The 27119-nt window shown below is 33.0% G+C and overlaps 1 protein-coding gene across 1 annotated transcript in view; it reads right to left on the bottom strand.

Annotated features, from left to right (window-relative positions):
• The window catches only part of LOC107445955 (protein O-mannosyl-transferase TMTC1), a 380735-nt gene that overhangs the window by 16547 nt on the left and 337069 nt on the right, over positions 1–27119 (bottom strand). The window contains exons 12-14 of the mRNA XM_071187075.2: positions 13685–13902; positions 10050–10185; positions 2805–2949 (exon numbers count right to left, since the gene is read on the bottom strand). Coding sequence (XP_071043176.2) covers positions 2805–2949; positions 10050–10185; positions 13685–13902 — 499 coding nt within the window. The remainder of the gene's footprint in view (positions 1–2804; positions 2950–10049; positions 10186–13684; positions 13903–27119) is intronic.

Genomic DNA, 27119 nt, shown 5'->3' with positions numbered 1-27119 from the left:
ATTTGAAAACCAATCTGACGACCGACAAACATCAATGGAGACAGTTTTAGCAACCCATGATTTGAAATGTTGTGACGTTTATCGAAGTCAAACCAGAAAAAAAAGCATTTTACCAATAGTTAACCAGTCATCGTAAAAAAGCAATCAAAACTTAAATTTTTTTTTTTTTAATTTTCCGATACAATTGGGACAGCTCCTATTATCCAATGTGAGTTACCAATTAATTAATCCGCTTTTCAATTTAAATTAATTGCTTATCGGGCGTACTTGCTTCTTGACTGAGGTCACCTGACCCCTAAGGGCCCTCTCTATTCCGTGAAAAGGGGAGGGGGTGCACCTTTGTTCCAACATGGAAATTGAATTCCACGCACCTAGTGCAGTGAATAGATTTCTCTACTGATGTCCACCGCTGAGGAACAAAGGTTTTGCACCCCCAGGCAATTTGTCCACGCCCCCAGTTCCACCGTGGACATTGTTTCATGGAGTGAGAGGCCTTAATTGAAAGAGGGTCATCTAATGAAGGAAACACTGTCCACACAGGAATTTTAATGATGACCCTATACTTTTCATTTGATTTAAATTCAGCTCTTCTGAGAGAGAGAGAGGAACCTGATTAGGAAGCTTTAGAAGGTCGGGAATTTTAGTTTTGGGAATATTTCTTCTCTCAGTTTTGAATGAGTTGGTGAGTTTCGTAGGATTGATTTCACATGCAGGGCATGGCTTCGAATTCATACAATCATTTCAAAAATTTGTTTTAGTATAAAGATTAATAGCGACCGATAGTTTTCGGATAAGGGTTTGACCCGCTGTCACGTGAGAACCAAACACTACAAAATTTCAGTAAAATTAAAACTAACAAAGATTGATACACATAAGAGAACATCACACTGTCGATGACGTGTAAATTTAAAACAATAAATCAAGTATTGTAAACCATGTAGAAAAGTAAAAAAATAGGAAGTGAATAAATGAAGGCAAAATGTGCAAGAACAGATAGTTCAGCATCCCCAATGAAATTTATAAAATTTAAAATCAATCATAATAATTCAAAAGTGATTTATAGTAAAATTAAGGGATTAATAGTTATGCTTTAGTATAAGAAAAATCTAGGTATGATGAAGGGCTTAGAAGAAAAACAAAACAATTTCTTTTAAGAAATGTATACGTTCATTTTTTTAAATGTAGAGTGCGCAAAGAAACGAACCATCCTGTATAACTTTTGATCCAATGATCGGATTTTCCGGTTCTAGACTCAATCTTTAGGGCTCGAGACGGTAACCTCAGATATGCTAATTACCAATTGTAGACTATATTTTGAGTTACAAAATCAGACACAAAAACGTACTTTCTATGAATAAACTTTTTTTTCTTCGACGGATTCAGATTTCTTACCCCTAAAATATTGGTGTAGCCGCAATATGGGAAATAGGGTACCAAAAGTTTTGTCAGAAGAGCATATGAAAGTTTGAACCCCTTGATGTTAATTTTACTTTTTCCGTATTTCGCTATATCTCTAGAATCTTTTTAAGCGAATTCAAAATTTTTTCAACGCAAATATAAAATTCCTTTATCTAAAAATAATTCCACGCAAAAATATGACTTTTTGTAAATATTTATTATTTTTATTATTTTATTTAATGATGGTCGACGAAATTTTTAAATGCAAGATATACATTTTTTTCTATCATTTAAAAAAAAACGTGATTTTACATAGCTAAATGCGAAATTTGAGCAAAATCGGTCGAATAGTTCCGGGGGAATCAAATTTTAAGTACCTGACTTTATTGAAATTCAATTTCTCAAGAACTATTCGGCCGATTTCGTTCAAATTTTGTATTTTGATATGTAAAATTAGATACTTTTAAATTATGTGTCAAATTTCTAAACTTAATTAGTAATTAGCACTAATTAATTAGCATATTTGAGGACACCTCTAGAACCATTAAGATTGACACTTAATTCGCGAAAATCTGATCATTAGAGCGAAAGTTACTCAGGGTGATGTATTTTTCTTCTTTTGCTAACTGTACATTATAATTAAACGAACTTACCAGTTTGGAGGGCAGATGTCAATGATACTTAGTATATATATTTATTATTTTCACAGAGAATGACGTAATAATTTATCGCAGTTAGTCAATAACTCCTACGCAATTTTCGCAGTAAATGCTTTTTTGTACAAAAAAATACCGCCAATTAACCACAAAGATATTTTCACCATTCAATATAACTTTTGTCACGGTAACATGGTGCGTTCTGACATTCTATCAATAGCAATGTATGTAATATTTAACTCTTCACATACATTGTATCAACAATATGTTAATTGAAACTTCTCCTAGTTCTTCTATTTTAACCAAATAGATGATCTATACATCAATTAATGTAAATAATTTATCTTTATAATAATACTAAATTATATATATATGTATTTAAATTTTGGTCGATCTTATGTGAGTTAGTTACATTCTTAAATCTTGTTTCTATAGCTGTATCTATACAGAAAAAAAAATCTACCTGCAATCTATACTCGTTGTTTCGTGTATTCTTAAATATAGTCCTGTTAACGTCATTTGAATTTGAAACGGAAATTATCCATATTGATTTCCAAACGGATAAACGGATGAATAATTAAGAACGAGCAATAAACTCTCCGAGAAACTCAATTTTGCTCAAGCGGAGCTGTGAGCTAGTAAAAGGGGTTGCAGTTATCTTTTAAACAAATAATAATAAACAAAAAACAGAATCGTTTGCAGTTTGAATTGCTGCAATAACTTCCAAATTAACGCTATGAATGTACTTACAAAATGCAGTTTACTGTCGTTGTGCTCTGGATAATGTTGTATAACGTACTGGTAAAGAAATTTAGCCTCGCGGTACCTTCCAGTCGCTAAGTACAGCATACCCAGATTATCCATCACTTGAGGATCTTTCTGTATTGCCAAGGCCCTAAATAGTAGAAAGAATTCATAATTAGTAGAATAATTATATAATTATAATAATTATTATTACTAGTGGGCTGCTCCCCCTGCTCGCTAACCCCCGAAAATTGCTGCGCAATCTTATATGGTTTGCTTCGCTCGCTACTAACTTAGGTACATTGCAAATGCACAAGATTCTAAGATTTCAAAACAATCATTCAAATCCATATAACAACTTTAAAAAAAAAATACATCTTTTTAGTAAATACTAAGTCATTAAAATAAATTTGAATTCAAATAAATGACATGCAATTCGTTAAACCTATTAGAAATGTGCTATTGTATAAAATCTTAAAGCGTAACAGCACGACTAAGACTCATTTTTCAATAAAAAACTAATAACAATAATAAAACAAATAAATTCGTGATATAAATCAAAAATAGTCAAATAAATTCATAATATATAAATTCGTGAAAAAAGCGCTTTCAACAAAATACTAAAATAGAGATCTATCGACAAAGACTACTCACTTCTGCCTAGCTTAAGGTTATTTCAGTTTCCATTTTTAAAAGCGCTATGCGTTGAGCAACCTCAGCTAGATTTGGCATGTGACATTTGGAGCGGCAATCATTGGTCGATTTTGTAGCGTTGCCATTCGGGAGTTGTAATGAGGCTTTTTTTTGTCGCCGGGTAAGAGAAATATATATATAGATTATAATCTCGTAGTATAATCTTAGGATATAATCATAGGATAATTTCGTGATCACGGAATTATTATTATAATCTTAGGATAATCTCGTGACCACGGTCCTAAACGGCTGGAGGGAAAATAAATAGGTCATAAGGAGAAGTACTTCGCATTAGAAATTGTAGTGTCTACTCTTTAAATCCACAGAATAAGTGGACCCGTTAAGAATTGCCATGGAAACCTCCACTGTGAGTAGGACGAAAAGAAACTAAATAATGTGTTGTGATGACGTCACATTCGATCACATTTAAGCCTTTTTCGTTCACGATCCAAAATTTTATAACAATAATCGCAAGTCCAACATAAATACAAAATAAATTTTACTTAATAATTTCTACGCCTTCTTCAAATTCTAAAATCAAATCCAGGCTCATTATCGATGCTTACCGACACTAATTACTTAGCCTAATCCCATTCCGCTATAAGAACACTGTTTATTTATCAGTAAAATGAGATATGTATGCTGGAAGGGAAGGCAAATAAAATGTGTAAAGCTTCTTATGCAAACATAACCAAAATGGCGATTTCAAAATCATCACCATGGCAACCGGATCCGTCTTGCGTTAGTAATAAATTTTCATCTCCGCGCTCGGGGCAAAGAACGTGTCTCAATTTGTCTCTGTTCCCCCACGAGACATCGCGCATGTATTTGCTGTCTCTTAAACCGCAACGTGTTTGCCCCCTCACTTAAACATCGCCCAAGGCAAAGTCTTACTCGAATCACCTTAACTAAGACGTCACCAAATAAGAGGGCAAAAGTTACATTTTCTCTGCCCGGGAAAGAGTTTTCTTAAGATGATTATGAATCTTCTCTTTTCTCTTATTTGAGGATAACGAAGAGACTACTGGAGCAATCACGTGGTATTGCCAAGGCCATTTCTAGGGACGCGGCCTTTGAGGGTACATGGGCTGAAGGGAAGTGAAGAAATGAAGTTTGCGAAGCTGAAATTTTCGGAGAAGAAGAATGGGGGTTGGAGGGAAACTATTCCTGCGATTTCGGAATTAGTTGTTTACCATGCGGGAAATAGAATTAAGGAAAGAGTGTCTCTGCCACTAAAATTAATATTAAATTAATATTTGATTTAACTCGGAGATGGAATTTTCAAAAATATTTGAGTAGAGAATCTTTGTTTTCCGATTTAAACATATACTCCCTGGCTAAATTATTAGACTGACTGTAAGATTCTATGTAAAATTTTAATTATCAGGTAATACTTTTCGCAGCTGAAACCGGTTTAAACTTGTTTACGTTCGTGTATTAATCTGTTAACATAGTAATGCAATATGTCAAAATAAGTACAAATTTGAAGTATATAAAAAATCTCCTCTATAAAACAATATTACATTTATGTTTAAATCTAAAAGTATTGTCTATAAACTCGTGCAAAACATGTTATTATTAAAAAAACAACAGTGCGTTTCATAATTTGGTCTAGTTATTATATTATACTAATATAAAACCTGATATAATAAATATTCTATATTTATGTAATAAATATATCGTCTAATTTATCGAATTGTCGAATTTATATTATAAATCGTCTCATTTCGCCAATTGATACATGAACGTAAACAAGTACAAACCGGTTTCAGTCGTGTTAAGACAATACAGCTGTATAATAATATCACCTCATAATTATAATTTTACATAGAATCTTATAGTGCGTCTAAAAATATAGTCAGGGACAGTACATGATTCTTCCCGGGAAAGTTAAAATACTTCAACATGAAAATAATTTATGAACTTATCATAAGTAGATTTAATGCTTGCATGAATGATTTAATTTATTTTGCAATCCATGAATTGGGTATAATATAGCCTACGTCACAGGTTGTGTTGTTCCTACTAAATTTAACCCATGAACGGCATTTTCTGCGAGCCTAACTTCAAGCCACAAATAAACAAACGAAGTGTTCGATCGTTTAAATAGCTGCTCGCCAGATTTTATTGCATTATAAAGAAAAATTATTGAAACTAAATACAACTAAATAAACAACAACAACTAAAACAAATAACAACAACTACTAATAACAATAACTAAATAAACAACAACTAAATTCCATTCGTTTAGCATTGCGTCATATGTTGTTCCTACTAAATCGAAGTAGTTGTGTTTTTTTCATATTATACCCAATTAAAATTTAAAAAAAAAAAATCAATTTTTGAAATTGATATAAATGAAATAACCATGCAAGCAGAAGGCTTGTACTGCCAGTCAAAAGATATCGTTCCCAAGACTCGTCAATTAAGCCTCTTTTAATTAACATTTTAATTACAATTCAAGAATTTTTACAAAAAATTATTCTGATATACGAATGAATAAAAATTATAAGCAATCCATTGTGATCTTTTTAAAGCGTCCTTTTTCAAAGTTTCATGTCGTCCGACTCGAAGGGAAATCCCCTTAGAACACGAGGAAATAATACAGTGAAACATCTAGGAAAGCCCACCTCGCTTTATCGACCTCCTCTATTAACGACCACTTTTGGGAGGCATGGAATTTTTTTTCCACAGACTTTGTGTTAAAGAAAACCTCTGCAGGAAATGAGACAACGATGTATCTGGACTTCGCGATGCTCTGTTCATTTATTTTAAACAAATCTCCTGACAAGGCAGAGTCAGTTATGTACATATTGTCTCCCGACGCGCGAACAAGTATAAGCTTCGTATTCAGAGTTTTATACACTATTCACGTGATTAAGGATTCATTTTATCGTGAGATTAAAGGAAAATAAATTATTTATTTTTATTTCTATTTATATGTAGTTTTTATGACTTTTATTTTATTTTTAGACATAAGTACTCACTTAAAATGAATAATTATAGCCAAAAGAAAGTAAAAAGACAGACAATTCCACTATTTAATGTATAATTTGAAAACTTCTCCATGTATATGTACAATGTAAAATGAAATATTTTTACAATTTCTTTAGGTCCAATTTAAATATTTAAATTAATTGAAAGCATTCTCTCATCTATTTCATAAATCATTGATGTACTTTCTAAGTTCGACTTTTTTTATGCGGTCCCTCTCCACCGCATAAAAATTTTTTTAGGTAGTGTATCGTACGAAGTTGTTTATTATATGTAAGATATGATGAAAATTTCGAAAATTTTTTTGTGCGATTTCTTTTATGCGGTCCCTATCCACCGCACAAAAACAGGTTTTACTGTATTTTATTTATTTTTCTTTGATTTGGTTTATTCGGGCAAAATTTTTAAAAATTATAAACATAATTAATTCGGTCTTTCATCTCTGCTAGTCAGAAATTCTGAACAAAAATACGCTAAGGATTTTGGGTTTTAAGAAAATTAAACATTCGTAGAAAATGTAAAAGACACGTTCCTTAAATTAAAAACATGAATAAGTTTTATAAAGCGCAAGTGGAAGCAGATACTATCAACAAACTCATTTTGAATTCGGGCTACATAATTAATAAATATCCCCTAAAAGTTGAACGGGTTCAGTGGGAGAAAAATTTGGAGAATATGGAGAGTGGGCAGTACTTCTTATACGACTTTTGAAAAACTAGGAAGGAAAATAAAATGATACAACAATACTAAATTTGATGATAACCATTTTGTACAATTACTTTCGATCAGGCCGGGATAGCCTGGTCGGTAGGGCGCTGGGCCCATATCCAAGAGGTCGTGGGTTCGATCCTCGCCGGCCGAAGACTCCCCGTGTAGTAAATGGTGACTGATGCACGTTAAATCTGTCGAGTCTCAAAGTCCTCCATGTTCCCACAACAAATCAATACCTCTGGGGGCACTGATCCAGAAGTTTCCTTGTCTTCTGGATTGGTTCAAAATTACAAGGCTACGGAGTTGAACGTAAGTAGTCGTAAACCCATGAAATTGGGTCGGCTGTTCAACGGCGGTTATAAAATAAAATAAAATTACTTTCGATCAGGGCCGGGATAGTCTGGTTGGTAGGGCATTGGGTCCATGTTCAAAAGGTCGTGGGTTCGATCACCGCGTGCCGAAGACTCCCCGTGTAGTAAATGGTGACTGATGAACGTTAAATCTGTCGAGTCTCAAAGTCCTCCATGTTCCCACAACAAATCAATACCTCTGGGGGTACTGATCCAGGAGTTTCCTTGTCTTCTGGATTGGTTCAAAATTACAAGGCTACGGAGTTGAACATCAAATGTCGTAAACCCAACAAATTGGGCCAGTTCAACGACGGATAGAAAAAAAATAATTTCGATCGCAATGGCTCAGGGGACAGAGCATTCACCTTCCAATGAGGTGAACGGGTTCGAATTCCAGCGAAGGCTGGTCGATACAAATTCTGCATTCGGCTTGCACCGACCACAGTGCTGACCTAAAATATCCTCAGTAGTAGACGGATCATGGGTTAAAGTCCCCTAGCCGTCAGGCTAACCGTGGAATGCTTTAGTGGTTTCCCTCTTCATGTAACGCAAATGAGGGTTAGCATCATCAAAAAGTCCTCCGCGAAGGCAAATTTCTCCCAATACTTGATCCAGGAGTTCCCTTGTCGTCAGGATTGGGTTTAAAATGACAAGGTTACAGAGTTGAACACCAGTAGCCGTAAACTCAAAAAATTGGGTCGGCTGTTCAACGACGGTTATAAAATCGTCACTAAGAGTTCATCAATCGTAATGTAATTTTAAATTTGAAAAATGTACAATTTTACAAAATTTCATTTAGATTTTTTTTTGGGGGTAAAGTTTTATAACATTAAATGTTATAAAGTGTTAGTTCAGAGTCTAACTTAACTTAACTAACATTAAACTCTGATGCATATTTGACTAACACTGATAAGTCATTGAGTAAAAAGAGATGAAATTAATTTCTCTCAAACTAGTCAAAATTAAAAAGAGTATGCTTAAAATATATCTGAGACAATTTTTCTCAGTTCCACTTAAAATTGACAGAAGTTCTTATTCTTTTTTTTTTCTTAGCTTCTAGAAAAAGAGCAGTTCTTCTCCTTGAAACATTCTTCAAAGCAATATTTTTTCTGTAAGAGAATATTATAAAAAAAAAGACCTTTGTTTATATTGTAAACGGGACGGTCAAGAGAAAGAAGGGCAAATACTGTTCAATCAATAGTTTTGGAAGTTTATTTTAGTCGGGTGAAATGGAATGGTAAAGGCAAAAAGAAGTCTTTTCATAATTAACGAAACAGAATTAGATATTAGGAGTACAATTAGTTTGGTCCGTTTTTCTGTGATCAGAAATGCATTTATTTAAGAACAAAATGAATGAACAGATTAATCAAAGTATTGTCCATCGCTGGCTACTACTTTTCCCCACCTCTCAGGCAATTTTTGAATTCCACCAGGAAAAAATGTCTCGTCTTTTGAGGCGATCACAGTTAGGAGCCAATTTTCGATTTCTGCGAAGGAAGTGAAATCGTGCTGCATTCGTCGGAACAACCAGTAATCAGAAGGAGCAATGTCCAACGAATGCAGCGGGTGCGGTAAAATATCCCACTTGAGCGTTTCCAAATAATATGCGACACCAGGCCGACCAGGACTTTTGCGACACCAGGCCGACCGTTATTATGCAGAAGAATAACTTTGTCATGTCTTTGCTCGTATTCCGGCCGTTTTTCTCGCAACGGTGCTTAGTTACAGCAAAACTTGACATATTCAACAAAGTAAAAAACAGGGTTTTTGCATGAAACTCAAAACGATGTGAACTGAATATTATTAGCAGACGTTTAACCTCTCTGAAACCACCGATACCAGTTGTCACTATGAAACATTCACAACAGCAGAGCCATCTTTTAAAAACGGACTTAACTAATTTGAAAACGGAAACTAATTTGTACTCCTAATAATTTTTTTAAAAAATAAAATGCTTCTAATTCTGATTTATGAGGAATTAAATTATGATGAAATTAAAAAATAAAATTTCAACGATAAAAAAAAAAAAAATTATCCAAAAAGATCGGTAAGTTTGAGAAATTTCCACTGTCTGAGAGTCTTTCTTTTGCTTTTAAGTTGTTAAAGAACGTTAAGTTGTCGAGTTAAAATGTGGAATTTTGGAAAATTAGAGCGTGTTAAACCAAAAATAATAACAGATTCATCATTTTTTCTTTCTAAAATGTATGCAAAACACACGTTTTTCTTTTAGAGGAAAATTTTATTTTGTTGTACAGTGTTATCGTCTTTGATGTTTGTCTTGCAATTTACGGTTCACATATCATTGTCGAAACATAAATATGAATACGAATGATAAATATTTGAAATAAAAATAATCTTCCATTGAATTATAATGTGTTCGTTTTAAATGTAATATTAAGAATATCGAAATAGAGTCCGTAATGAAAAACACTATATTCTCTTACGCTTCTTAAGAAAAAAAAATCAAATTTTCTCCACCGAGAAAGTCTTACTCACAAGTTACCTTTTATAAAGCTCTTCGGCTCTTCTGCTATGTTCTAAACTTCTTAGAGATTTAGCCGCATTAACTATGGCCACTGTGTGGTTCGGCTTGGCTGTCATGGCTCTTTCATACTGTGTCATGGCTTCACTTCGACGACCTACAAATATGGGCAACATTATATTTATACAATTAAAAAGAAAAATCAATCTTTACTTAATAAAGGATCTATTTAAAAAAAATTAGAAATGTGACTTAGAGCATTTTTGATAACTGATCTGAAAATTTTTTTGAGCTTTATCGTTTCAGGAACTATTGAGGCGCAGGTAACCTTGGTAAATTGCGAAAGACAATTCAGAACTATAACGGATTAAAATAGTTAATCTACGGATTAGCCAGGCAATGTGTGAATTAACTGCTTTAGCGCTTTTAGTGTAAACAGTTATATTTATGTATTTTTTAAACCTTACATTCAATTATTAGAGGAACTTTTACTTTCTATGGTTGTTTTAAATAAATATTTAAGAAAAAAATGTAATAAGATTCTTGAGTCCTGGATTCGATCTTTTTCAATAACGAATTAAATAGTTCAAATATAAGAATTTTTTTTTAATAATGAACGAAAATTCTTTTTCTAATTGTCTTTAACCTTTTGCAATACTCTGTTTACTAATATATTATTTTATATACGAGGTACAGAACTTATGACATGTCATGCAGTTTATCCGCTACATTTCGTCGTTCATTGTTACGGAAACACCACGAGTCCGTCAGGATAAGTGGAGAAATATTCTCTACTTTTATTCTTTATTCCCTTCCCTAATTACTTCCCATATACACACTATCATGTTTCATCAATTCCTTTTGTTGTCGAATGATATGCCAGGAATCGAATCAGGTCATCTTCTGCGGAAGACATTGATCACTTGCAGAGGGGAATTCCACAGGGGAAAAATCATTTCATGCAGCCTAAATTAGTACCTTTCATATTGAGACGAAATAAAGTTTGCTTTTCCCAATCTTTCGTCCCGTGCACATTTATTTTAAAATTCTTTTTTGACGAGATTCTAAAAATGTACATAAAGTAAGTTAATTATGTAACAATGTGCATAATACATTACAATCCCTGGTCAAATTATTAAACGCACTATAAGATTCTATGTAAAATCTTAATTATCATGTGATACTTTACAGCTTTATTGTTTTTGCAACAGGTTTGCCCTAGTTTACGTTCGTGTATCAATTGGTTAAATTAGACGATATATAATATAAATTTGACGATAGGATAAATTAGACGATATATTATATCAATGTAGAATATTTATTATATCGGGTTATATTTGTATATTATAATATTTAGACCAAATTATTAGACGCACTGTAGCGTTTTGATAATGACATGTTTTGCACGAGTTTATATGCAATACTTGTATATTTAATGGGTTTTTTTTCAGCAGATTTTTATATACTTCCCATTTGTATTTATTTTTAACGTATTTCATTGCAATGTTAATCAATTGATACAAGAACGTACCTGATAATTAATAGTGCGTCTAATAATTTGGCTAGGGGCTGCTTAACGCCCAAAGTATTCGGACACCCAGTGGTATGGACTAAGAGCGTCCTAACACCCAGTGGTATGGACTTAGAGCGTCCTGACACCCAGTGGTATGGACTTAGAGCGTCCGGACACCCAGTGCTAATAGCTTAGAGCGAGCGTCCTGACACCCAGTGGTATGGACTTAGAGCGTCCTAACACCCAGTGGTATGGACTTAGAGCGTCTTGACACCCAGTGGAATGAACTTAGAGCGTCCTGACACCCAGTGCTAATGGCTTAGAGCGAGCGTCCTGACACCCAGTATCCGGACACCCAGTGGTATGGACTTAGAGCGTCCTAACACCCAGTGGTATGGACTTAGAGCGTCCTAACACCCAGTGGTATGGACTTAGAGCGTCCTAACACCCAGTGGTATGGACTTAGAGCGTCCTGACACCCAGTGGTATGGACTTAGAGCGCCCTAACACCCAGTGGTATGGACATAAAGCGTCTTGACACCCAGTGGAATGAACTTAGAGCGTCCTGACACCCAGTGCTAATGGCTTAGAGCGAGCGTCCTGACACCCAGTATCCGGACACCCAGTGGTATGGACTTAGAGCGTCCTAACACCCAGTGGTATGGACTTAGAGCGTCCGGACACCCAGTGCTAATAGCTTAGAGCGAGCGTCCTGACACCCAGTGGTATGGACTTAGAGCGTCCTGACACCCAGTGCTAATGGCTTAGAGCGAGCGTCCTGACACCTAGTATCTGGACGACACCCAGTGGTATGGACTTAGAGCGTCCTGAGTCACACGATGCTGGAATTGACTTCCATCACAGCTTAAGTGAGTGCTTGCAGTGAGGATGGTCGATTTTACGTAATCTTCGCTCTAATTCGTCCCAAAGGTGTTCTATGAGGCTTAGATCGGAGCTTTGAGAAGGCCAGTCCAGTTTTTGAATACCCATTTCGTCAAACCACGTCTGTGCAAGCCTCGATGTGGCAATGGAGCAGTTTTCCTGCTGGTAGAGAAATGGGCCGAAATATTGCCATGGAGTTTGCAGTGCAGCATTGTCCACATACACATCTCAGAGTTCATATTTCCAACCACAGGCACTAACGGACACAGGTCAAACCATGAGAAACACCCACACACCATTATGATTCCCCCACCATAACAACCACGTGTCCGGATACTTTTGGCGGATGTATATATAACACCAACTGAAGATCTCTGACTATCGATAGAATACTTACGAGAACAATAAAACATAACCAGCTGCTTATTTATAATTTATATGTTTCAGTTATGATTTTGAAAGCAGACTTTCAAAGCGATAATAGATATGGATTGTAATTCTTTAATTCTTAGTGTTTATGTAGAAATATTTGTTAAATACAATTTACAAGTCAGAAAAAAAGTCGTAGGCTAATTTGGCTCTTTTTGAACCGTTTTTAGGCTTATTACATTTTAGGATTATTAAAGTTTTAGGCTTATTACAACAAAGGCATAATTCATTAGGCATTAAGTCCATTTTTAAGTCTAATTCATTTTTTAGGTTTACTGCAATTAACTCAGTTGTTTCTTTTTCTGCTGCTGCTCAAATCATTGCTCAATTAGCTTAATTTAATTTAGGCCATTTACAATGAACCGAAATAAATTTAGAATTTTCGAAAATTATATCTAATTAACCTTGTTTAATTAATGTAATATTGTACTTCTCTTTCATAAGTCCCTTACCAGTATGCTTGTGAAAGTTCAGATTGACTGAGCAAAGTTTCGTACATTTTTAAACTAGTAATAACCTAGAAAAATATCATGCTGGATAGAAAATACTTGAGACATTTCTAATTTGTCTGGTACTTTATAAAATGATGGCGAAATTTGCAATGAACATAAATTTTATATTACGTTATAGCAAATAATGAACTTGAAAGACATCTTTAATCAAAATGAGGAAGTTTCCACTTAGTTTGCATTATTAAGATGATAATACCTATAGTTTAAATTGTTTTATTGTTTAAACTTCCAAAAATATTCTTCGCTTTAAATTTCATTGACATCTTCAATAAAATCTAATAACTATCGTTTCCAGTTCATAAAGTTTAAATGTAAAATACCTTGTGTCTCCAGGAAAGTTCCGTAATTGTTGAGGACATCGGCGTCATCAGGATCTAAGGAGATGGCCCAAACATACAATCTCTCTGCGTCCTCTGTTCTGTCCTCGCCGGCGTCCGCATAGACGCTGGCCAGGGCAGAGATGGCTGGCACAAATTCAGGGTCCAGTTGTATCGACTTCAGGAGGTACTTTTCTGCAACTTCAACCCTCTTACGACGTCTGCAAAGCAAAAATAAAGAAAAATTTAGATTTTGCTTACGACGTCTTATACAGTGTTCAAAAAAAGGAACCACCCTGAACAACTTTTGATCTAATGATAGGATTTTTGACCTCCAGGACTCCATATTAATGGTTTAAGGGGGTGACCTATAATATGCTAATTAGTTAGTGCAGACGATGTTTTAAGTTACGAATTCAGACACAAAAACAATCAGACACAAATTTTCTCTGAGTAAACATAACTTTTCTCCGACGGATTCGTATTTCTGACCCCCCCCCCCCAAATATAAATGGTAGCAGCAATTTGGGAAGTATCGTCTCCATAGTTTGGATAGGAGAGCTATCCAAAGCTTATGACCCCCTAATGTTTAAAAGGGTAAAGGTTATGTAAGGTAATTAGTGTAAGGTACATAAATTTTTACATAATTTTAGAGCATCTAATTTCGGATGGCAAATTACAAGATTTAAAAGAAAATCGGTTGAATAGCTCCTGAGAAATCGAATTTTAAACAAACGATTTTCCAAAATTCAATTTCTCAAGAACTATTCAAGCGATTTCATTAAATTTTTTATTTTGCCATGGAAAATTAAATACTTTAAAATCGGGCAAAAAATTAATACCTTACAATTCATCACTATTACTAAAGTAAATAATGAAGAATAATAAATATTTTCTAAAATTTATTTTTTGCATGGATTTATCATTGGATAAACGAATTTTATAATAGTGCACAAAGATTTCTCTATTCGCCTAGAAAGTTCTCGAGATATGGCGGAATACACAAAAAATAAAATTAATATTAGGGAGTTCAAGCTTTGGTTCGCTCTCCTGACCAAACAATGGGGACCATATTTTCCTGATTGCGTCTATCCCCTAAAAATTTTTTTTTTGGGGGTGGGGTGGGGGTCAAAGCCCGAATCAGACGAAAAAAGGTGTATTTATTCAGAGAAAGTACGTTGTCTGATTTTGTAGCTTAAAATATCGTCTACACCAATTAATTAGCATATTTGAGGTCATCCCCTCGAACCATTAAGATTCAGCTCTAGAACGTGAAGACCCGATCATTAGATTAAAAGTTACTCAAGGTGGTCCGTTTCTTTGGTGTGCTGAATATCTTTTGAGACTCTAAATTGTTTTATTTTGGCAAAATCGAAAGGGAAAGGTTGTTGGAATTAATAGCCCATATGATATTAATACCTCATTTTCCCCAGATGAGTTGTGAAATATTATATTGCGGGAATGAGATAATTGCTCATTTTAATAAAAAACTTTAGGTGTAAAATATTGTTTTGTGCTAAATATATTTGGTAATATTAAGTAGTAATGTTATTTTATATTTTGTAACCGTCGTTGAACAGCCGACCCAATTTTATGGGTTTACGACTACTAATGTTCAATTCCGTATCCTTGTCATTTTGAACCCAATCCAGAAGACAAGGGAACTCCTGGATCAAGTATTTGTGTTTAGGTGTGAGATTCATTTTGTTTTTAAGAAATATGTATGAAGTTTTTAGGTACTAAACAGGGCTTGAAAAACTGCCCATCCGCCCGTCCTCGGCGGTCAAAAATTTCCCGCGGACAACAAATTTGTCGAATCCAGCGTCCGCGCAGACGGCCATTTTCCCGTTAATGTTCGTGATACATTTTCAATTTTTGCTATCTAACAAGAGTCTAGTGCCTCACTTTTAAAATGACCCGCTAATCTCGAAATACAGCAGCATACTGCGCATGGTGGAATTGATGTTTTCTCTGTCTGGGAGTACTGCAGCGATTGAAAGGGGCTTTTCAGCAATGAACTAACAAAAAAAAAAAACACATTACTTACTGGTCTTAAACAAGAAGCGTTAAACGCATTTATGAACATCTACCTAAATGGAAAACCTCTTTCAGATTTCTGTGCAGAAACCTCTGTAAATCATTGGCTTGATTGTGGAACTGGCAAAAGTCATATTTGATTCATTTAAAAAACGCAGTACAATCGTATAAATTGACATGATAATTGACAGATAACTTAACCTTTGTTATTTAAATTATTTCATCAAAAAATAAATTATTTCATAATAGAAATACTAGGTTTTACTATTAGTAACCTAGTATTTCTTTTATTACTGTATAATGCAATCCTAGTATTTGTAATCCTAGTAACTACTAATTCATTGCGCAATTTATATAAATGTTTGTAATAAATAAGAGAAAATTATATTTTTATTTCTTTAGAAGCGACGAGTTAGTTTCAAAGGAGGACGGGTACATTGTTGACCAAGCCGTCCTTGGGGACGGGTAAAATTTCTGAATTTTTTCGAGCCCTGGTACTAAGGTCTTGCCGTAAAAGGCCTAGTTTCTAAATAAAATTTATAAGTCAGAGAAATTTGGGACAAGTATTAAAATCTAATTTTCCGTGGAGTAAAAAATTTCTGGAGCAAATAATAAATAAAAGACCCTTGTTTTCTCAGATGGGATGAAATAAGATACATGTAAGCGACTTAGTGCGAGTATCTCGATCCTGATTGGTTGTTGAAACGTGGAATTTGTTTTCATTAGCAACTGTTCTTTCCTTTCTATTTCGAGTAAGCCAAGCCCGTCAAGTATGAACTCACTTAAGTGACACATCATAAATTGTTTTCCAAAGATTCTTTCTCAAAGATTTCAATTCTTTCACTATATATTTACACAGAGATTTAACACAAACACAGGCACGAAACCATGTAGAATATAAAAAATTAATTATGCATCGAAGTTTCAAGGTACACAAAACAAAAAATATATCACGGTTAAAATAAAATAAATAAACAAATAATAAATCTAAGTTAAGTAAGAGACGTTGACTAGAAAGAATTATATTTCAACTAATTCGATGTGCGATACGGTTCCGTTTTTAATTAACTTATTGTTAATTAACATTCTAAGTTAAGTAGAGAAACTTAGCTCAACTTTAACACCCCATTTCGCTTGTGAAAATTAGCTGGCGCTGATTTCATAGGTCACATGTGTTGGTATGATAGGTCTTCTTCTTAAAGTGCAAGTATCCAATTGCCATTATGGATAATGACAATTGGACAATATTTCAGAATTTGGAAAATATTTCAGAACGGCATCAACTAGCTTTGCGAAGCACGTCGTTATGAACTTACAGTCAGTAACAATCTTTTTTTTATTATTTAGTTATTTTAAATCTATTGCAATCGTTTGTCATTTAAAACAAAATTTCCAAGAATTTTTAAAAAATTAATGCATTTAAATACTTTTTCAACAGGAACGTGAACTATTTAGCTGATTGTTTAATTAACAATTACTATCGGCAATAATTTGAATAAATAATTTAAAGTTTCAGCTTCACTCATTAAGCGATATTTTAAAATGTCCAACCAATTATGATAATGTGCCGTCTTTAAAAGCAAATTTCTTTTGACACTTAGTTAAATATTCAGAAAGTTTTCATATAGTTCGCGGTAAAAAATAGATGCATGCCTTAATCCCTAATATAATAAGAAAATAGAAGCTTAAGCGTAAATAGAAATTTTAAAGAGGAACGAAATATCATAAAGAAAAACACTTTTCCAAAGACGGAAGCTTTAAAAATGGCGGGCCGATTCCTTTAAAAACATTAAGGTTGTCTTTATTGGTGAAAAAGCGAGACCATATATGATAAAAGGAAGAGAAAAAAAAGGGAAAAGAACCGCTATTTTAAGTAGGTGCATTTACTAGTAATATCCCACTTTCAATCTTTCCTTTTTTTTTAAAAATAAAAATGGCCGATGAATATAAAACTAGCATTTATGTTAAATTCCGCGATATTCGAAAATGTGACGGCCACGTTAGGCCTAAGATGAAGTTAATCAAATCTCGCCAAACGGGGTGCCAAGACGGATGAAAGCACTTCGTTTTTGTCATGAGGCGGTGATAGTATATTCACAGCCAAATAAAGTCTTCGATAGAAAATTGCTTTGCAAATGTGCCATATTCTTTCGCAAAGTGAAATGCTTTTAAGTTTCAGTAATGTTAGATTTTTATTCATTATTTTTTCTTTTTAAGGAATTTTTTAAAAATAATGAAAGAAAAAGCTTTTCGTCGATATTTAAAATTTTTTTTTCCAAATTCAAAACTGCATATAAAATTCGTTAAAGCATTTTCAATGCAAAATATTCATAAAGCAAAATGAATACCCAAGTTGCACAATTGGGTATAATATAAAAAAAACACAACTACTTCCACTTAGTAGGAATAACATTTACCATGACGCAATGCTAAATTCTATGCCACTATCCACATAAATGCCACTATCCACATAAATCAATTATTAATCAAAAATCGAATATCAATTACTTTTCTTTATAATGCAATAAAATCTGGCGAGCAGCTATTTAAACGATCAAACACTTCGTTTGTTTATTTGTGGCTTGAAGTTAGGCTCGCAGAAAATGCCGTTCATGGGTTAAATTTAGTAGGAATAACACAACCTGTGACGTAGGCTATAGTATACCCAATTCAATATAAAACTTTTAAATACTAAATAAAACTTTTAAATACTAAATAAAACTTTTAAATACTATATAAAACTTTTAAATACTAAATAAAACTTTTAAAATGCAGTTAACAATGTATAATGCCTGCTAACCAGAAGTGCATAACAATGCAAAGAAATGAATGAGCACAGTAAGCAATAAATAAATAGTTAAACATGATAACTTTTGTTCTAATGATCGGATTTTCATGAACTAATTGAAAATCTTCTGGACCACTTAGATCACCCTTCGCAGCGATCGAGGGTGCGAGATACTGTTCTACCGTAAAGTGCTCGACTTCTCGCAGGTCGCTGGGCTACCAAAGCAGGAGAGCCAGCCCGTTTGCAGATAATAAAAATTGCATCGGCAGAGATGCCAACGGCTCCGGACGAGCCATAATTATTTAAAAACGGTAAACAACTACAAATTAAAATTTGCAAATATTTGACTAATTTTGCTCACTTTTTAAACGGTATAGCACGACTTAACTGTAAAAAAGTGGCGGATTATATTAGCTTTCGAATTATTTAAAAATAGTGGTGGATAAAAACCTAATAAATGGAATTTTTTTAACCAAAAATCACACATTAATAAACTACCACTCGAAAATATTTATTTGTTGTCCGGATCAAGTTGGCATCTCTGAAATGACATGGATCATCCTCGGGGATGCTTCCTAGACCCTCTCCAACAGCTTATTGTGCAGTTTTAATGCGACCTAAATAAAGAACCTGCTTACATTTAGTAAAAAAAAAAAAAAAGAAAAAAAAACCCGATAAAAAATTCCTACAGCAATAACCTTTTTGAAAAATTTGAGTTTCATTCTACTTATATAAATGATAAGTTTTCGAACAAAAACATTTTAACTTCACTCCAAAATTGACTTTTCAAATTGAAATAAAAGTATTTGTTTTTCGGTTATAAAGATAATTGCAGAATTCTGGAGAATTCTCCTTTTTGATTTCCATAATAATAATATTTTTAGCTGGGGGAGTAGTAGTTACTTTCCTGGGAAATCCCCTATCCCGGAACAAATCTTGGAAAGCAAATTAGATTTGACGTTATACTTTCTCATTTTAAGAAAGGTCTCTGACAGGCTGCATCAATACTTGGGGGCATTTTCATAATAAATAAACTTTTAAGGGTCCCGAATAGTTCTTAGATAGAGTGTGTGGGGGAAAAAAAAGCGTCTCCTTAAGTTCTTAACCCCTGAGGCAGAAATAACTTTTGGAAGGAGAATAAAAATAACGAACGCGATCTTTAATCGGTTAAACTGGATCGTCTGCGACAGAATCTTTGTGTGTGTGGCAACGATAATTGAGATCCGTTTGGAACATTGAAAAGTGTTCTGTCACAATTTTGTGACAACTCGCTAAGAAACAAGTTTTAACCGTGTTTCTAAAATGTCTTCTTGTTATGAGTGATTTCTGTGTTTAGAAAAAAAAAGCGGTGACTTTAGTTGTTAGAGTAGAAATTTCTAGAAGCATTACTGAATGCTTATATTTAAAAAGAATTAAATAACTTTCGTAAAATAGAGAATCGAACAATTTTATTTGATAAGGAACGTACAAAAATATGTGAAAGTTGTATATTATGAAATATATAAGAGTTTTTAAAGATTGTACAAAAATGAAAGATCTTTATTTCATTAGATTAGGTAACTCGTTAGACTAAAGAGAAATGATTTAGTATTGAGATTTTAAATTCCTTAGACTAAAGACTAAAAAATATGTATAAAATCATATGCTAAAGGGTTATGTAATAAGTACCAAACATACTGATATAGGTATAAAATATTATATTGATATATTCGGTGATTATTAAAACAGCACCAATCTAATCAGTTTTAATACCGATACTTTGTAAATAAGTGTTTCACGGCTCCTCGAAAGGGATATGTACCTGAAAAAATCACTTAATAGTGGTAAATTTTAGCAATCAAGCCATGAGCAATAATATCATGCCTAGCGATGCTAAATTCATTTTATCTTTATTCCAATGGTATGAATTCCAATGGTATGAATTACGATGAATCCAATGGTATGAACAACGAGTTTTACTTACTTAACCAGCGTAAAGCAGAGGAAGATTACAATATATAATATTACATGAAAACAATTGGACCGAAGACTCTCCGTGTGGTAAATGGTGACTGATGCACTTTAAATCAGTCGAGTCCCAAAGTCCTCCATGTCCCCATAACAAATCAACACCTCTGGGGGTACTGGACTGGAGATGGATCGTTCTCTGATTCAGGTCAAAATTACGATCCGTGGATGAATGAATGGATGTATGAATGGGTTCGCCTTATAAACGGGTGTGATGTATGGGTGGGGCAGAAGCTGAATTATTGGCCATAGATGGCGCCACTGGAGAACAAGAACAATCGCACTCCTCTGCCTTAACAGGCATACGAAAACACAAGCAAGCAAGAAAATGAAATTATTTTAGCTATATTAATTCAAAAATTAGTTTACGAACCAAGTAAGTAAAATTTTCAGAACGAAAAAAGAAGTTGTGTCAGATTTATTTTTTTACCAATTTATTAGAAGGTGAGACTGAAAATTCTTTGGTTTATTTGATTTACCACAGCTTAATTTGAAGAAAAAAAAATCATGCAAGGTTACTAAAAACTAATATGGGTTAGTTATGTTAAGATAAAAGTGAAAGCAAAAACAGCTCTGTTACATCAAACATAGCCATATTGACGGAACCATTTTATGTTATTTTCTCTAATTCATGAATTCCCCTAAAAATGTCATTCACCTGGTTCTTCCATCTTTAATTGTGTCGGTATATGCCTTTCAGTTTTGAGCATGATTTCTCAGTACTAATTCACCCCCCGTGCGAAGAACGGGTATTCAGCTAGTGTATATATATATATATATATATATATATATATATATATATATATATATATATATATATATATATATATATATATATATATATATATATATATATATAAATCACGAGGTAGGATCCAGTTTTTCCTCATTCATTTCTAATTGTTTTGGTTGTCATCAGCATAAAATAAACAAAAGTCGTAGAGGTATTGTTTGGCTTTTTAATATTTTTGTATCCCAAATTTAAAGTTATTTTCCAGTACTGCTATTATTGTTAGCGAAAATTTAAATTATGATTGCGAACTCATCAAATTTGCTTGAACAATATAATGTTATAAGAATATAAATGCTATTTTAAAAAATGATTACTTCCTTCGAAAAATCACTTCTGTTCACCAAGAGATCTAAATGTTTATAATACTAATAGGTAGTAATATTTGGACGTGGGAAGTATATATATATATATATATATATATATATATATATATATATATATATATATATATATATATATATATATATATATATATATATATATATATATATATATATATATATATATATATATATATATATATATATATATATATATATATATAGTTTAATTCTGTTTCACTTTTTTTTAAATGTATCCTTATTATTCTATTCATTATGACGTATGAAACCAAGAATTTTTCCATAGGGCAGAAATAGGGACGTATATTTCTTTTGTGGGATGATGAAAAAGAGATTATTTGGTAGCAGTTTACCAACGAAATGTCAAAGCCTACTTGTCTTAGAAACACTTTTTTTAAAATTCAGACACAAAAAAAGTATTTTTTTTAAATTGTAAATCAAATTACATCGAGTAAAAATTTTTTATTTTAGAAGAGGTGCGTCGCCTTCTTTCAGAAAAAGTGAGAGGGCTAAAGCCCCCTCTGACTCCCAGGTTCAACGGTCTCTATACAGGTCTCTGAGTACTTACTGTTTCATATACTCCACTGTATTTTAGAAAGTAAAAAAAAATAACTCTTCCTTTCTAAAAAAAGAAAAAAAAAATTCGAAGAAAATCGACCGAGGGTATATTTCTGGAGTATATATTCTCATTTAGAAGAGATCCTTGACGTCCATCTTTTCCCAAACAAGGTTTTTAAAGTAAATGCCTCAATATTTGATAGAATATATAAAAATGTTTTTATTTTGCCTTAAAAATGGCCTCCTAGAGTTTCACGATTGGTTCAAGTGTCGGTGCATCCCGAAGATCTCCTTTAAAATTCCCTTACAAGGAAGAAGAGAAGAAATCGTTTGCCATTAAAGGAAAAGAGTTTTTCCTTTACTATCACCGCAGGGGGGGAGGGGCATACAACTCAACTCTAGGGTGTTATTTTACGACTTGCTGGAATAAAAAAAAATTATAGTGGTAAGATGAGGCGGATAATGTAGGCGTTTATGTGAGATGAGATATTGGCAACATAAAAAAGAAAATGGCGCTAAAAAGGGGGAGAGCAGGCAATTTTTTGCAGAATGAATTTCTTCCGGAGAGTTATGCAATAAAAATAAGTATTCTTCGAATTTATTATCCTATCGGAATAAAGGAAAGCTGTTATTTACTGCTATACAATGGTTTTTATAGCTCACAAGCAGCCTCGTCGGGAACTGTTGCCACACGCATTAAATAAACTTCGAGTGTGAATCTAGATAGGGTTGAGGAGCGCTTTGGAATGTGTTTTTCCCCGATTGTTTTTGAAGCACTTAAAATCGAACAAACAAAAGACCTTTTTTTTTTGATATCCTGAAAATAAAAGTTTTTATAATGTTAACAAGAATAAAAAGTACTCTTTTGTTAAGTATTTTTTTAAAAATTTGATTTCTTAAACTTCAATTCGTATGATAGAAAATTGATGTACTTTACGTCAGTCTTTTATTTCGTAATTGTTTGTAAGTTTCAGAGTGAATCACACTTCATTGTGTGAATTTTGAAAGGGAAAAAGCGAGTTTTAAAAGGCAAGTTTTATGAGTTAGATAAAGAGTAGCCTTTCATAAAATTTCTAAGAACTACTATATACTATCTTTTACTTGCGTACCAAAGTACTTTTAAACATTAATTATGCCTTTTCATTTACCAATTTATCTATTCTTGTTTAGAAATTTCAAGAAAGCCTTTATTGAAGTTTACATGAAATTTTCTAAATTTGCTGAAGAATATGTAATAGATTATGTAGAAGATCAATAATTTTATCTTTCTCTGAATTTTATTAATAATTAATAATAACTTTATTATTATAATCTTAAGATAATTAAACTAAGCTAGAGAATGTAGCTATAATTCTGCCTAGCTATTCATTATGTTAAGATATTATTATTTTAATTATATAAATGAAGGGAAATACAAAATAACATCCTTTAACTATTAATAACCTCCTTTAATGCAAGCTCAAGGAATTTAAGGAGTTAAGTTACAGCAAACCTTTAATGTCCTGAAAATTTTCATGTAAATCTTAATAGCAAGTGTAGGAAGGTAATCTTTCCAAAGAATTTGTCAAATATGGTTCCCCAGAAAAATGTATTAATGGTTATAATTATCGAGAAAAGGATTAGAGATTTTAACAAAATTTAAAATATCTTAAATGATATAAAATATGTAATTTTGGCATGACAGTCAAATAAGTACATTATTCATAACGTTAATTTATTAAATAAGTATTTCCCTTTTATAATTTTTCAAACATAACCTTAATAACTTTTAGTTAATCGAACTAAATGTGGAGTTTAGAAATAATGCTGGGAGGAATGACAAATTTAGTTTAATTTAAAGCTTAAAAACTTTTAACGTTTCCACAACTTCGTTGAAATATAATTATAATGTATATATTATAATTATAAAATTAATATATTATGAAATATATCATAATTATAATATATATTATATATTATAATATATAATAATATATTATAATAATAATTATAATATATTATGAAATATAATTATAATGAGATGTTAACTCGATTCTATGGTGAGGTACCTTTTCATGGATTATGGTTGACATGGTCGATAACTGCTCACAAGCCCCTCGGACGTGTTGTGAACACGCCTACTTTGTCAGAAACTCCCACTACGATTTGAACACGCCTACTTCGGTGGATGATCCCCATTGAATAGTTAACTTGTGACTGCGACATTGTCCTCCGCACGCTGTTGCTCCTCACTCTCACACACAAAGTACAACGTATACGCTCGACTGCTAAAAGCAACACAGGAGAGACCACGACCGTGAAATTAATACAGCTCTCACAATCAGCACTCAAAATGTACGGTGATCTTAATGCAGCTCTCCCGGGTTCTCACGAAGCAGCAATGAATAAACTAGTGGTATCCGTTCATCGAATTCTATCACAGATATAATTCTGGTGGGGGAGAATTGTAGTGTGTCTACCACTGCAAAAATACTATTCCAATTCACTAATATGTAAAACATGTTAACTCGATTCTGTGGTGGGGTACTTTTTCATAGATGAAGGTTGACATGGTCGATAACTACTCTCTCCCCACATTCATAGAATTTTAATTTTGCTTTTTTTTTTTTTTTGCTTTCTTGCTAGAAATTTTAATTTTAATTTTTTTCGTAGAATTTTAATTTTGCTTCTAAACTATATGCAATCAATCAATAAATTGAACTTAAATCATAAAGTTCTATTTTACGAATTTTTATTATTTAAACAAACCAATTTTCAATTCAAACCACGAGGTAAATTTTTATCAGCTGAAAAATTTAACACGTCCTAAAAATATGAAGGGAGTAAGTCGATATTATTTTCCGAAGTTAAAGATGATATGGCATGGTTTATAGCTACTTTTCATGAAAAGGGAAGAGAAAATCCGTCGGATTCTACAGCGACCCCTGGTGTGATCCCCATGCATAAAACGATGAAAGGTTAGAAAAGTAAACACTCCCTTTTTGATCTCATGAAAGAACATTTTTACTCTTCTTCTCGTCTGCTTGTTAAGCTTTGAGCTCATTTTTTCCTCCGTTTTTTTTTCTTCACGGAAAACTTCAATGCGAATATTTGTTTTTCTTCTTCTTTTTTCTTGTGATCACGTCTGAGTTTCCCTGATCCAAAATTTGAATTTCTAAATTTTTCTGAAAGTCTGCCATAGCGGACCTTTCCTTCAATCCTTTTTATACAATTCTTCTTTTGCTCCCGGAGAGGGGGTCTAAGTTCTTTACTCGTTTACGAAACAAGGAAACGTTTTTATATTTTGTCTCGAATATAACTATTCCTTCTTTTTTCTTCCCACTTTTGAAAAAAATTTAAAACACATATTGTGATTTTTTGTTGTTGATTTTTTCTCTACTTTCAAAAGATTTATAGGATTTCATGTTCGGCAACAAGGCAGTTTGTAGAAAAGTTTAGTTTAAGATAGTTTTTTAAGCAAAGAATTTTAGACTACGAAAAGATAGGTAAACTAAATTAAAGAATTTAGTACGAAATTCTCCACTTAAGTCAAACGCGGATTGAGTTTACTCTGTGCTATGTATGAATAAAAAAGAAAAAAAAAGAAATGAGATTAAAACTTTGATAAATGTACAGAAATGTTAAACAATAGTTTTGGTTCTATGAAATAAACATCTTCCTGTAACACAAACTGACAGAAAGAAATTCCGAGGCAAACCAACACATCCTAGAGGAAAGAAGACTTCCGTAATGGTTAATTTAGTAGTCCAACGTAACGAACATAAATCGCGCAATGGGGGTTTTACGAAAATGTTACTACATTCGGACTGTGAAACGATCGGATTTCTTGTTTGTAATAACAAGTCTTACTTCTTTCAGGAAGTGATGGATTAGTTCAGTATCTCCCTTCTGTTTTTATGTCCCGCAGTGGACTGATCGTAAAGACATGGTTTCCAGTAGAACATCGAAGTCAAGCAACACTGGCTGTTGTCAATAAGCGGGCGGGTGATCACTTTGATCAGCCTGGGTAGGAACCAAGGGTAAACGGTTTTGGACCTCGTTAAACTGTTCTACCATAAAGTGCTCGACTTCGTGAGCAGGTCATCAAGCTACCAAAGCAGGGGAGCCATCCCCTCTGCAGAGGATCAAAATTGTGATGGTATGTCTTCGGATCATCCTCAAGGATGTTTCCAGACCGTCGCCAATAGCCCATTGTGCAGCTCTAGTGCGACGTAAATAAAGTACCTACTTACTGTCAATTTAATTTCTTGTCAAAATTGATTTAACCAATAGGGTAAGCGGGACAAGATTGAACAAGATAAGAGATGGGAGTTAAAATAAAGGTATAAGGGGGTTTGGCGGGTTTTGTAAGATTTAGAAATTAAATTAGAATAGAATAGAGTCCCAAACAATGGGAAAGGATATGATACTTAAAAGATAGTTTATTAAATTATTAAATTACTCAGATTCTGGGAATGACTTCATATTTAGAGTAATTCTAAGAATTTAGCTTATGATCAATCTAGTGTTCGTCTGCTGATCTTGACTTCTGCGAATCATGCTATATCTTGAGTAATTATGTGAAAATAATAGCCAACTCTCATGTAATAGACATTCGATTAAATACGTTAAATACATTGCTGTGATTTGTTCAGTTTTTAAAAGGTCCAGTTCCGAGAAAAAATACAAAAAACATGTACTCCAAGAAGTTATGGTTTCAAAATTATAAATAAATGACGTTATCAATTTCTTTCTCTAATAAATTTGAGACTAGTCCATTCTTAAAATAAAACATGTTGAGGAGGTACAATAAAGAAGAATTATGGATGACATATTTCGTGAAGTGTCCGTTAATGGACTCTAATTTTTCTTAGTAAAACCCCCGATTAGCGAAACAAGAGTCGATGATATTTATATTTCGAACATCAAATTGTT

Source organism: Parasteatoda tepidariorum, chromosome 9, assembly GCF_982258835.1.
Source record: "Parasteatoda tepidariorum strain Cologne lab strain chromosome 9, Ptep-v5.0, whole genome shotgun sequence".
Lineage (NCBI taxonomy): Eukaryota > Metazoa > Arthropoda > Arachnida > Araneae > Theridiidae > Parasteatoda > Parasteatoda tepidariorum.
The sequence above is the reverse complement of the archived record's forward strand: the minus strand, read 5'-3'. Positions and strand labels throughout refer to the sequence as shown.